Source organism: Cornus florida, unplaced genomic scaffold (assembly GCF_030987335.1).
Source record: "Cornus florida cultivar Cherokee Brave unplaced genomic scaffold, ASM3098733v1 CherokeeBrave_3.0.0_Hap2_Chr04, whole genome shotgun sequence".
Classification (NCBI taxonomy): Eukaryota; Viridiplantae; Streptophyta; class Magnoliopsida; order Cornales; family Cornaceae; genus Cornus; species Cornus florida.
This window is the reverse complement of record NW_026775574.1, coordinates 21,755,042-21,768,194: the sequence shown is the minus strand read 5'-3', so window position 1 is coordinate 21,768,194 and position 13,153 is coordinate 21,755,042. Positions and strand designations below refer to the sequence as shown.

The following is a 13,153-nucleotide window of genomic DNA, read 5'->3' as shown; positions in this document are numbered from 1 at the left end:
GAAGTTGTCAATTGTCCACCATTCTTTTTTTTTCTTTTTAAATCATAAAAAATAATGAAAAATAATTTGTTACAATGAATTGTCATACTTACCTATTTTAATTAATTCATTTATACAACAAATAAGGGAACGAGACCATTCACTTAATTGTATTGTGCATAAATAACCAATCAAAAATTTTCATTATTAGATCTGAAAGTTAAAAAAAAAAAATTGCAACACCTTTTTTTTAATTAGATCTGAAATTTTAAAAGCAATATTAAAGATTTTGAAAAGATCACAAGTATTTCCTTAGCAAACCACCTTCAATATTTGCCATAGAAATACCTTCAATTACCATAGATAGGTAACTACAAATGGAAATTTTAGAAGGTCAACTTAATTTTTCTATACAAAATCACTATTGAAAACTATATATATTTAGTATCAAGAAATTTGGGGTTTTTTTTTTTCTATATTATTATTAATATCTGTAAATTAGTTCTAGTAATACTAATTTTAGAAAATTTTGAAGGCTCAATGGAAAAGAGTTATAACAGTACAGAGAGCAATTAAGTTTTGAATTTGGTAGATGTATATTCATTTTTTTTGGACTTTGAAGTCATTTAGAACAATTTTGTTTAGGTTCTGAAATCTAATTTTCCCAATTCCCAATATTTAGAAGGAACTTTTGATTGAAGTGCATCACGATAGCCTGTTGAATACTGTCAATGAAAAACCACCCCAGAATTCCAACTCTATAAAAATAAGATACATGAAATTACAAAGTTATGAAATATAATGCAATGTAACGAGTATCGTTTTCCAAACAGAACGAAGCACCCAAAAACACACACACACACAAACACACAGAACTACAACATTATAATGCTCAATAATGACCATAGTTATAGTGAGCTTAGAAACTTGGCTATTTTCTTTGACACTGACTGCTGGGATTCACTGAATTGTTCTTCATCATCGTCGTCATTGTCATCTTCATTTTCGTAAACCAAATAAATCCCATACTTCTTCAGCTTTAATCCATTAAAGAATGGTGTCGGTCTCGTTGCAATCTGTATCTTATCACCATCACTCAACATACGAACAAACTGATGAAACTCCTGAAAACGAACCAGGTAGAGATGATCTTCATCTGTGTCAGGGATTCCATATAATTTGAGTGTGGTAGTGGCATTGTGTAATGGGCCGTTAAGTCTGATCAACTTCGCTTGAATATCCACTATTGCTGGGAGTCGACGTCTGTAATCATCCTGTGTTTGCTGGTCAAGAGAGACTACAACACCTATAATCACACCTTTGAGTTCACAGTTTCTGCGACTTGAGAAACTATGTATTTCTTGAACAAACCACTCTGGAATCTTTGTCCCAGGAATGCTCAAAGTGCTCAAATGCTTTAAAGCTACCTGCGTTCCAGAAAAAAGAATTCACTAAGTGTCGGAAAAAAAGAGAGAGAAATCACATGTTTGAATGCATCTGTGCGAGGGCTCCTAAATGAAGCAGAAGAGATCATAAGAGTGAAGCATGGAGAGAGATCACATGCATGACTGCATCTGCGTCATGGTTACTAAAAGAAGCAGAAGTGCATGTATTCATGGAATAGGTTATGGCATTCAATGTGAGCATAAGGTGTTAGTTTCGGAGAACTGTAAAAATTAGGATTTGAAGACCCGACTTTAATTTTTTTTCTCCACATATTTCTACCATGTATATGGAAAATGAACAAATTATACTCGTATAAACTTTCATGCACGGGAAGATGCTGAAGAGGGCACACTTACGCTTTGTGGTGAGTTATTTTCTTCCATCAACCAATTTGTGGCACTACATGACCAGTTTGTAACAAGTCATGTACCACATCTATTATATATGCTAGATCAGTTTGTAAAAAGTCATATATAGGTGGGTACAGGGACCTCGTAAATATGGTTACCTTAATTTTAACTATTTTTATCAAGTTTTGCACAAGCATTAATGACTTGATACAGTTGTGAACAGGTGAGTGCAAGGTTACCGTTGTTGCAGCGACGTCAGAACTGTCTTGAAAATGAAGGGTATCGAGCTCCAATGTCAGTCTTGCTGCAGAAATCTTTGGCCATTAATTATCCATGATGTATCTTTAAAAACAAGGCCCCTCCACATCATTTCAAAACAAGCAATACTTCCAAATGGGGTTGGACCTTACATGTCGTCAGATTCTACAGAGAGCTCTCCATATTACATTGCTTATTGTGAATTGTTACATTCTACAAACTACTGAAAAGGCATCCTGAGCTACTTCATATACTACCCAAATTAGGAGCAGGGCTTGAGGGGTATAGACGGCTGGTACACCGTGACAGATCTCTGAGTAAGTAGAATGTCAAAGCTCAAATTTATGTGGCCGATTCATCTTGTCTCGCTTCAAGATGTGCAGTCATGGACAGCTCTACAGGATAATAATCGGTATGTGGTTTGGTGGTTAAGTTTCAGGGGGTACATTAAAGTGAGTCAAGTGACTCCCCTCTCTCACTAGGACTCATCATATTTTGTTATAACTCTTAAAGAAACACAATTCTTGACGTAGAAATTACATATGCCCCGAATGACATGGCAACCTTAGAAATCAACCACATCATCTTCATGAAAGCATCATCCTGATAATGAATCCTTTGCATATGTAGAAGCTTTTCATGGCATCTTCATAAGACTTCCAAGAGAAGTTCAGATATTGTAGCAACCCATATAACCCAAGGAACATCCAGTGTTAGTGCACACTCACCTTTACCCTAACACAATAACCCCCCAAGTGAACGTGGAGGCATCCTATAGGGTACAAACACCCTCTTGACGTTAACTTTGTTGCATCTGCTCCTTCCATTCTGCAGGACTGCCTCACCACCTAGGAAGCACCGACCCTGGGACACGGGTACTATAAGCCGATATGGCGATACGTCAAATCTTGAAAAAATAGGACAGACACGGCAATAAATAAATAATTAATTTTCTTATATATATAAAAAAATATTTAATTTTTTCATTTTCTCTATACTTTTTTTTATTATTATTTTTTATTTTAACAATCTAAACTCTATTTAGAACCCATTTAAATTAAGTTCACTTATTTCATTCTTATTTCTTTTAAGGGTTATAAGCTCAAATTTTATTAAAATATAAACAGATAATGATATATCCATATATCCAAAATACAAAAGTTTTATCCTTGTAACCAAACAAGTGATAAAAAGAAGAAAAAGACCTTTATCCCCTCTGATTTTATTCCTCACATTCAGTACATCTCTCTCTCCTCTGGACCTTACACGGCTCAGTCTATAGGATAGATGTGTAGAAATCTGTTCTCTTTATATATAATACATAAAAGGGAAAGCTGCAGTAGAAAATTTAAGATACATGATGGGATAAACTGATACAAAACAATTAAATTTACCGATCTGAAATCTTTGGTAGATGAGATTGATAATTTTGATAAATTTCCAGTGAAAGAGATCAGAGAGATTAAAGATGAAAAAAAAAAAAAGTGAAGAGATGGAGAAGCTAGATGAGAAAGGAGACGAACAACCATCACTCATTTTAATAATAAAATAATCCGACACGTTTACAAGGTGTTGGACACGTGTTGGTGTCGGAAACGTCTGGTACGTTGGGCCTTACCTGCCACCACTAAGCAAATGTCAAAAGGGTGGAGAAGAAAAAATCGTGAAAAGGTGGAGCAGTAGGGCTACTGTTAGAGGGGGTCATGTCCCACGTCGGATCCGGATGGGGAAGGTCTTTGACATATATAAACAGGTATGCAGCACTACCTAACAACTTAAGTTTTAGATCAGAAGGCAAGCGCCCGGCCCATTACATGTGGTCCGGTGTCATACCAAGCGCCCCCACCTGGGTAGAATCCAGATTTGGGTTATTACTAGGTCCTCCCGTTGTTAGGGGAGACAGGTAGGCAGGGTGGTCGGACTCCAACAATAATGTTGGAAGTTCGGGCAGGGAGAATGTTAGAGAGGTCTTGTCTCACATCGGATTCAGGTGGAGAAGGCCAGTCTGGCATATATAGGCGGGTATGCAAAACTACCCAACAACTTAAGCTTTTGGTTGGGTTACATGGCAAGCGCACGACCCATTACAGCTACCATATAAAGAGTTGAGTTAGGGATCTGAATATTTGAATTAAGAACTACTATGCCTCACTAGATCCATGAACAGAGTACTGCCATGTGTTTTAGCTACAGGTTTGCCAATTCTACATAACATAAATGATCAGCTATGGTGAAAGTCCATAAATTATTTCTACAGTTACCCAGCTTTAATACTTACCATTAAACAGAGTTTTCCTTGGTATTATTTTCATTTTATCATAAGCCAACAAACATGCAGGTTTGTGTATAACATAAATACAAGTATTTACGTGTGTGTGTGTGTGTGTGTGTATAAATACATGGAGAGAGAGAACCAACCTTAGCAAGTCTTCTCTTTACTGCCGGAGAGCAAGCATTGCAACCACCAGTACACAACACTCTCAAAGACTTCAAGCGTTCCAGGCCAGGAATATCTGTCAACTTCTTGCAATTTGTAAGCCATAGCTCCAGCAAACTCTCCAAATTAGAAAGATCTGATATACTCTCCAATGCAGTACAATTTGCAAGATCCAACTTAATCAAACTTGATGGAAGTGGAGGGAGAAACTTGAGCTCTTTACATTGGGTCAAACACAAATTTTTGAGAATGGAAAGACCCTTCAAGCTAGATGGGAGGCTGCAAAAATTATTGTGACCAAGATTCAAATTTTCCAATGATGATAACCTTTCAAAATCATCAGCAATTTTGCCAGACAATCTCCAAGCAAAAGCGACCAGTTCTTCCAATAAAGAGAGATTTGAAAATGACATTGGAAGAACAGCTAGCTTGAGGTTTTCCTGTTCAGCTGAATCTTTCTGCTCTGAATATGGCTGTTTTCCCATTTTTAATATTTTTAAGCTTGAAAGCATCCCAAATTCTTCAGGTAATTCTGTCACAGCAGTTTCAGACATGAGGAAGTAACGCAAACGTTTCAATCTTCCAATTGAAGCTGGTAGTGTTCGAAGATATTTACAATTGTTCAATTTCAACACTTCAAGTCTTTCCAACGACCCTATGGTTTCTGGCAACTCTGTTATTATGGCATTATCCAGAGACAAATTAGTTAGATTTGACATGTTACCTAATGACTTTGGTAAACATTTAAGCGACTCGCAGTTTCCCATCTCAAGCTTCTCAAGAGTGGTCAAGGCGCCTAACTGATCTGGTACTTCCGTAATTAATGTCTCTTTTAACTCGAGCCAAACTAAAGATGCTAATCCTTCTATGGAAGTGGGCAATTTCCCCAGGCATCGACAATGACCAACTGTGAGGTTCTTTAAAAGGGATAATAAACCAACAGAATCTGGCAGTTTCTCTATTGAACTTCTGTCAAGAAAAAGTTCAATTAAAGATTTGAGATTGCCAATTGAATCAGGAATTGAAGTGAGTGACCTACATCTCCTCAAACTTAGCTTCTCAAGATTTGCCAACTCTCCAACAGAATCAGGCATTTCCTCTAAAGCAGAACCATCAAGGAAAAGCTCTCTCAGGGAAGTCAATTTCCCTATGAAACCAGGTAGTTGTTTCAATGATTTGCAATCAGTTAAACTGAATATTTCAAGCTTCTTCAGGCGAAATATAGAGTCCGGAAGCTTTACTACTGCTGTCTCATCGATGAGCAGCTCCCTTAAGAATTTCAAACTGCTCATGTCTTCTGGTAGTTCTTCCAGTTTCAAGCAACCAGAGAGAACAAGGTTCTCAAGGTGTTTCAATCCAGAGATATCGCTCGGAAATTCCACAAGGTTCCAACAGCCTTTCAAGTTCAGGTGCGTTAATGTACTTAAATCCCCAACTGATATATGCATCTTAACTAGTCCCTTGCAATTTTTAAGAATCAATTTCTCCAAAGGGAGCCCAGATAGATCAGGGATTTCAGTAAGAAAGGGGCAATCATGGAGCTTCATAACCAGCAACTTCTCAGCCATCTGTACAAGAAGTTTTTCTCAATACAAAAATAAATTCTATGCAGTTTCCATAAAGAAATCTGGATACTAGATTAAGCATAATGTACGAGCTATACAAGTAGTCATTATACAACCTTTACCAGAGACCCAAAGCACAGATATCATTTAGTTCATGCATACTGAGAATTAAGAATGCTTCAGAATGCATACCAGTAGATTGTTATCGAATGGGAAGCAGAATGCGACAAGCATTTAAACTGATCAATTTGGGATCCAATCAGCCAATTTAACTAGATTTGGTGATGAATTGTGAGGCATACACACCCAACAGCCTAATCAAGTATATAAGAATCTAAATATACTGATATAATAATACAGTATATAACATGTTACATAATATATTGCAGTTGTTTAGTATTTAAATAATTTAAATTGCATTGGACCAGAATGGATTCAAGAACAAGGGGATTCAGATTCAGTCTATATTCTAACAACCTTAAGGTTAATTTTTTAATAGTTCAGTCCAAGTACTAAGTGCCAGAAGGAGTCCTATCAGGGTTCACAAGAGTGTTTCCATAATACAACTCAGTAGAGGAAGAATGGGGATGACATGGATCACTCTTCCACAAACATTTGGACCTCAGATGACCTAACTATCACAAATTTAATAAAATAAAGTAGTTGAATATATAACAACACTCACCTTGTTCCTGTTCCAGTACCACCATCTCCAACCCCAGTCCCACCATCTCCAACCCCACACTTGTGTAATATTGCTTTCTGAGAGATCAAGGACAGCAAGATCCCCGGAGCGAAACTCAGAAGGAAGAGTTTTCAAAGGGCATCCTTTCCATTGCAGCCACTTCAACTCAGCAGGTAGTAATTTAAAATTTCCAACCAATTTCACATGATTAATCTGAAGAAGCCTTAGGTGAAGCATAGATTTAAAAGCTTTAGTGCAAAGTATCACATCTTTCTCCTCCTCTGCCCCATGGCCAGAATATTTCTTGTATATTTCCTTTAAGTATGAATATGCAGATGCCAAACCAGGGCTTGTTTGAAAGTTTGCCCAACAGATTTGTTCAGAACTTAAATCATGCTTCTTCTCAACGTCAAGGGTGATCCCTTGAATGTTTCTTGTTCCCTAAGATTAGTCAAATGATTAATTGAGTCATAGTGTTCAAAAAAATAATAAATAAAAATTGTTTTTCCACTTTAGAATACATCAGCATAATAAAGTTGTTAAGGTCACTAATGGATGCAACAAATTTACCACTTTAGCCAAAATTTTGACAGAGAACTGCAGTAAGCAAATGATTTTCTGTTGCTAAAATGATATCGAAATTCAAAAATAACAGAAAATAACAAAAAAGCATATCCAATCATTCAATTATATTGTATTATTACTTTAAAATGAGTTAAAAGCCTATATTGAACACTATATTAGATAAAAACATTCGTTTACTCTAGAAAATAAAATAAACTAACTAAATAGAATAGATATTTAGCAGTGTCCATGTGTCCTTCTGTTTAGAGATTTGACACGTTCGACGCATGGATACATACCCGTACCTGAGACGTGTACCCAAGTCCATGTAACATAGCTCCTCATATTTTATTTTCCTCGTTGTTTTCCATGGTATCCAACAAGAATGATTTCCTTAGTATTGTTTTTCTTTTCCATCACCATAGTCTAAATCCATGAACCAAACAGAGCTTTAATATTCACTTTAAATATATATGGCATTTCAAAAAATCATAAGCTAATCTCGACTTTGAAAATTAGCTTTAATTTAAAGTCTCATTTCTTACTCCATACGCATGTCAGCAATGTTAAGCATCTAAAGACAATGAAATGGAAATTCCACCATTTAGATTGCTCCATTATTCCTATTACTTTCTCTTTCTCTAGAAGCAACATTGGGGGATTGTCTTGGTCACTATGGTCAGCCGACTTTCTCAAGGAAATGAGTGTTACGTTGACAATCAATGTAAAACCTTATGTAAAATTACAATGAACAGGAGTTCTGGATTGAAACAGAATTCATGTAGCCAACTCTTGTAGGGGAAAAATTCAGTTGAATGGAGTTGATGTGCACGTGTATTAAAAGGTGGCTTGCTATATTATCAACAACTTTTAAAATGAATAAAAATTGCTCATGAAAAGAAAACAGGAATCATGCTATTATCCCCATACCTTGTCTTTCTTCAAAACGTCCATTATTTCATCATGATCCCACAGCCTGCTACGCATGCCAGGATCTTCAGGGTTTTCGCACTGAACTATTTGTCTTCCCATGTCTCTAAGTTGATCATGCATCCACAAAATATTGCCATCAATGATCTTAATGAGAGATTTTCCTGTGAGGACAGTGATTGCTATTTCAGCATTAAAACCGCAGCCCTTAAATATGTCAATAGCATCTTCTCTTTCCATTCTCTTATTAACAAAAAAACATGCAATGTCAAGAAATATCCACTTTTCTTGATCATCTAGCTCATTGAAACTTATCTCCAACACATCTTGAAGTTGACCAGGACGAATTCGTTTCAACTTGTGCAATGCATCTTCCCATTCCTTTATCCTCCTCTTGTCAAACAAAAAAGAACCAAATACCTCCAGAGCAAGCGGCAGTCTACCTGTGAGCGACACAATTTTCTCAGAGACGTTCATAAACTGTGGCGGGGGTTGCTCTCTTCCAAATGCATGATAACTGAAAAGTTGAAGCGACTCAGAAGAAGTCAACTCTTCTACCTCATAGAATTTATTTACAATTTTTTCAAGTAGAATTTCCTTATCTCTTGTGGTGATAATGATTCGACTGCCTTCGTAGAACCAATCTCTAGCACCAGCTAGAGCATCAAGTTGGCTTACATCATCAACATCATCTAGAACAAGAAGAATTGGCTCCTCATGAATAACCCCCTTGATTGAAATGATACCTCTACTAACATCATTTACGCTTGGCGTAGAATTCGGGGAAAGATCACCAATAAGTTTGTTCTGGAGAGATGTTAAACCATTATGCTGTTGCGAAATTTCTCTTACATTTGAAATAAAGCTATGCCGTTTGAAGTGAATGACAAGTTTATTGTAAAGAGCCTTGGCAAGGGTGGTCTTGCCAACCCCACCCATTCCATAAAAACCAACGGCTCGGACACCGTTAGCTTTAACATCTAACATTCCTATCAATTTTTCAAGACGAGAATTAAGTCCAACTGGATATTTAGCAACGCCCAATGGTATATTACTTAGTTTAGTCAAAACGTTCTTGACTAAATTTTGGATTAACCGTTCTTCTTCCCTGCAAAGAAGCATGATCACAGTAAATCAGAAAGGAGAATATACAAAAAACAAGAAAGCGAACCAAAACAGTTAAAACAAGAAATTTTTAAATCACAAAGAGATGCAGTCATGAATGAGATGAGATGTACCCTGTCTCAACATGAGATCAATAGTGTAACTACCATAAATATTGACCTTGCAAGTTTCATGAAAAGTAAGTAATTTTTGTCAATTACTAATATATGTGACAACTAAGATGAGACGTATCCTGCCCTGACATGAAAGTGATGTTGTAAGTAGCAAAAATATTAACCTTTATGTTTCATAGCATTTACACAAATTCTGAAAAAACAGGATTATCGCTGTAGATATTGGACAACCAACCCCCAGACAAGAGGCCATTCAGGATTATCGCTGTAGATTTTGTATTGTTAATACAAAATCTTACCCATTACCATTAATGTAAGGCATAGCCTCAATCGCATTAAATTTGGTATCTTTTTTTTATAATTTAATTAATTTCTGTTTTTTTAAGCTGGTCACACCATTCAAAGGGTTTGCCAATTAGTGGCCAGGTAACCAAGCAAGCTGAAAAAAAGAATGTTCATGTCCCTACCCAAAATCTCTGCTTAGCTTTAAAAAATTGGGGATGACTGGTAGAGAGGTAAACTTTTGTAGGGGTTCTTTTTTGAGTAACACAATAAATAAATGTATAAAGGTGATATCTAGGACACAAATATGAGGGAAACATAGAAAGTACTTGATGAAGGAGGAGAAGAAAACCAATCTTACGAGATTAAGATGGAGGTAGGGAAAATATACATTTCTGATGATAATCCTTTTCTGGCTTCTTGTTCTTTCATGCGGTAGTGCTATTTATAGACCACGAAACATGCTGGTTATTAACCAGCGGTTCCTTGTGCGTCTCGTCCCTAACCATGACCACATGGGTTCACTACACAAAATATCATTTTTACTGGCGGTGTTTATATGTGTGCTGCTTTTAATTTATTTGTACCGGTGTTTTTTTAGATACCGCCACTATTAAAATTATTACCGGCGGTATTTTATAAACCGCCGGAATTTTTATTTATTTTCGGCAGATTTTTTAAAAGCGCCGGAAATAATTAATTATTTCCGGCGGTATTTTTAATAGTGCCGGAAATATTTAATTATTTTCGGCAGTTATTCAAAATGTGTCGGTAATAATTTAATTATAATAATTTTATTTATTTTATTTTTCCTAAAAGTAGGTTTTGGGTCATATACACAGACGCTCCAATTTCTCTTCCTCCATTCTACACGTCTTGGATAGTCTTAAGAGCCTAAGAGGTCAAATCCTCTTATCGATCCATGCATTATGTTGTGTCTCCCCCTATTTGGAGCATTAAATGCTCTTTGTTCTTACTTGACCGTCGGTTGGCCAAGTCTGTCAAAGCATTAAATATGATTTTAAGGTTTGTTGTCACAATGTATATATTTCCATCATCTCGTTGATCGGGCCTCTCTAGGAATGGAGGCACTTCTTTACTTATCATCCACCAATCCAAGATCCTTCCAAGTTTCCCATAGTGAGGTCCCACATAGCTGAGAAGACCCTACCTTCGTTTCATGCCATGTTTGGACTTATGAAAATGTAGCCATTTAAAGGCAAACTCCTTGGGGCCCTATTGCCTCAGTGCACTGTGAGGCTCGAAGGAGCCTTGAAGGCTGAGCCTTCAAGTCCTAGCAACTTAGTGTGTTGCTAAGGTTTGTAATGCTCAAGGTCTGGGCTCTCAAGGCTTAGTAACCTGATGTGGTACCAGGGTTTGTGATGCTCGAGGGTTGGGTCCTCAAAACTTAATGACCTGGTGCGCTACCAGAGTTTGGGTCGCTCGTTAATGACCTGGTGTGATGCCAGGGTTTGGGTCACTCGAGGCTTAATGACCTGATGTGATACCAGGGTTTGGGGTGCTCGAGGATTGAGTCCTTAAAGTTTGGGGACCTGGTGCGATACCAGTTTGGGTCGCTCGAGGGTTGGGCCTTCGAGGCTTAATGACCTGGTGTGATGCCAGGGTTTGAGATGCTCGAGGGTTGGCCCTTAAGGCTTGACGACCTGGTGCGATGCTAGGGTTCTGGGTGCTTGAGGGTTAAGCCCTCGAGACTTGGTGGCCTGGTGCGATGCCAGGCCTTGGGGTGTTCGAGGGTTGAGCCCTCAAAGCTTAATGAAGTTTTTGACTTTTCAACTTGCCACGAAGTTTTAGTTCAGGGGTTATGTTGACTTTTCAACATGCCATGTTAGCTATTGGTGACTTTGAGCAAACCAACAAAGACAGCACTGGACTTTTTGAATGGGCACCCAGAAGAGTAAACATAGTGGGTATAAACAATATGAAGAAGCCATTAAAATACTTTTTAAAAGAACAACCTTAAAATTAAAAAATTCCCCAGTTGTAAGAAAACAAAAGCGAGGGGATTAGATGCAAATATTATATTAAAGTCACTCATAATTTATTTCAAATGCAATGCCAGATTCATTGCTTAGATAAAGCGTCAACTATAGAATAACCCTAACCTCCAAAACCTAGATATTTTGCTTTCCTCTCCTCTGCTGAGAACTTCAGTCGCTTATTAGGGCTAGTCTAGTACACCATGCTCCCACCATAACTTGATTGGAACCGTGATTTGGGGCCGGAGAGCATAGAAATGAACATAGAACACAAAGCCACAAACAAAATCACACAAATACATACACCTATACATGTATACATATATAAGTGTGTCTAATTGTGTATAATGCCAAGTTATGAGGAGAGAGTATATATACCAGCGCCTGGAATCCCAACCGGAGGTATCACCGGCTTTTTTCATGGCTTTCCTCCATCTCGCGACCTGTTCTTCTCCGAATCGCTGCTCTAAGTTGTCAAAAGCCGCTCCGAATGGTCCTTTTTGTCTCCTAACATCAGAGGGATCGACTTTGTAAAACACCGGAAGAATCAGCTTCCGGCACTCGGTGATCTTGGCGAGCTCTTCAAGGCACCACCTCGACCACGCGTAGTTCTCCGATATGATGGCGATCGAAGCGGCCGACTCGTCTATCGCCGTCAGGAGACTCGGAGCGATCTCGTCGCCGCGGCCGAGACCTTCCTCGTCGCGGAACGTTCGAACTCCGTTCCGTACGAGCTCCGTGTAGAGGCGGTCGGTGATGGTGTGGCGAGTGTCTTCGCCTCTGAAGCTGAGGAACACGTCCCACCGGAACCGGAACGACGGCGTTGAAGTCGACGGCGACGACGACCACGGGTCGTCGACGTCGGCCATTATGGCCGGAGTCACTACTACGTTGCCAGCGAAAAACGGCACGATATGACACTCAGTTAGACGACATTACGGAGAAAATGGATCGATGTCTCGCAAATTTGTGGCAATTTTTGCTTCTGACGGATTTTTATGGCCGAATAAAATGGAATCTTTTAATACCGACTGCTAACTCCTTTGAAAGAGCCTTCACCGTCACAGTACGTAGCTTGTTCTAAAAAGAAGGATACAATGAATGCACGAAAAAGAAGAATACAATTGTTATAAATATCTATGTTTGTGTGGGGTCCACTTGAAATGAATATATAGATTTTGAATTTATTTTGAGTGGCAGTGGAGCTTATTGCACAAGCTCTTGCAGCCCACGACATTGATTGCTATAAATAGGTGATGACAGTATATATTTGTGTAAGGAAAATAAAAGCGGCAGTTCATTCGCTCTCTTTCTCATGTTTACATATTCACTTTGTTTTATTCATTTATATTTCAATATCATATTCAAAAGATGTTATGAGTACGTGCTCAAACTATCTCCCCTTTTTTTTTATCTCAATTT

The 13,153-nt window shown here is 37.9% G+C and overlaps 1 protein-coding gene across 1 annotated transcript; it reads right to left on the bottom strand.

Annotated features, from left to right (window-relative positions):
* Positions 1-705: 705 nt before the first annotated feature.
* Positions 706-12,836, bottom strand: LOC132302962 (disease resistance protein RPV1-like). The gene is made up of 5 exons (XM_059799976.1): positions 12,110-12,836; positions 8,215-9,322; positions 6,721-7,161; positions 4,452-6,038; positions 706-1,406 (listed from the first exon to the last, which is right to left on the bottom strand). Exons 1-5 carry the CDS (start codon positions 12,598-12,600, stop codon positions 888-890), a joined length of 4,146 nt encoding a protein of 1,381 aa, XP_059655959.1. The 5' UTR covers positions 12,601-12,836; the 3' UTR covers positions 706-887.
* Positions 12,837-13,153: the final 317 nt, after the last annotated feature.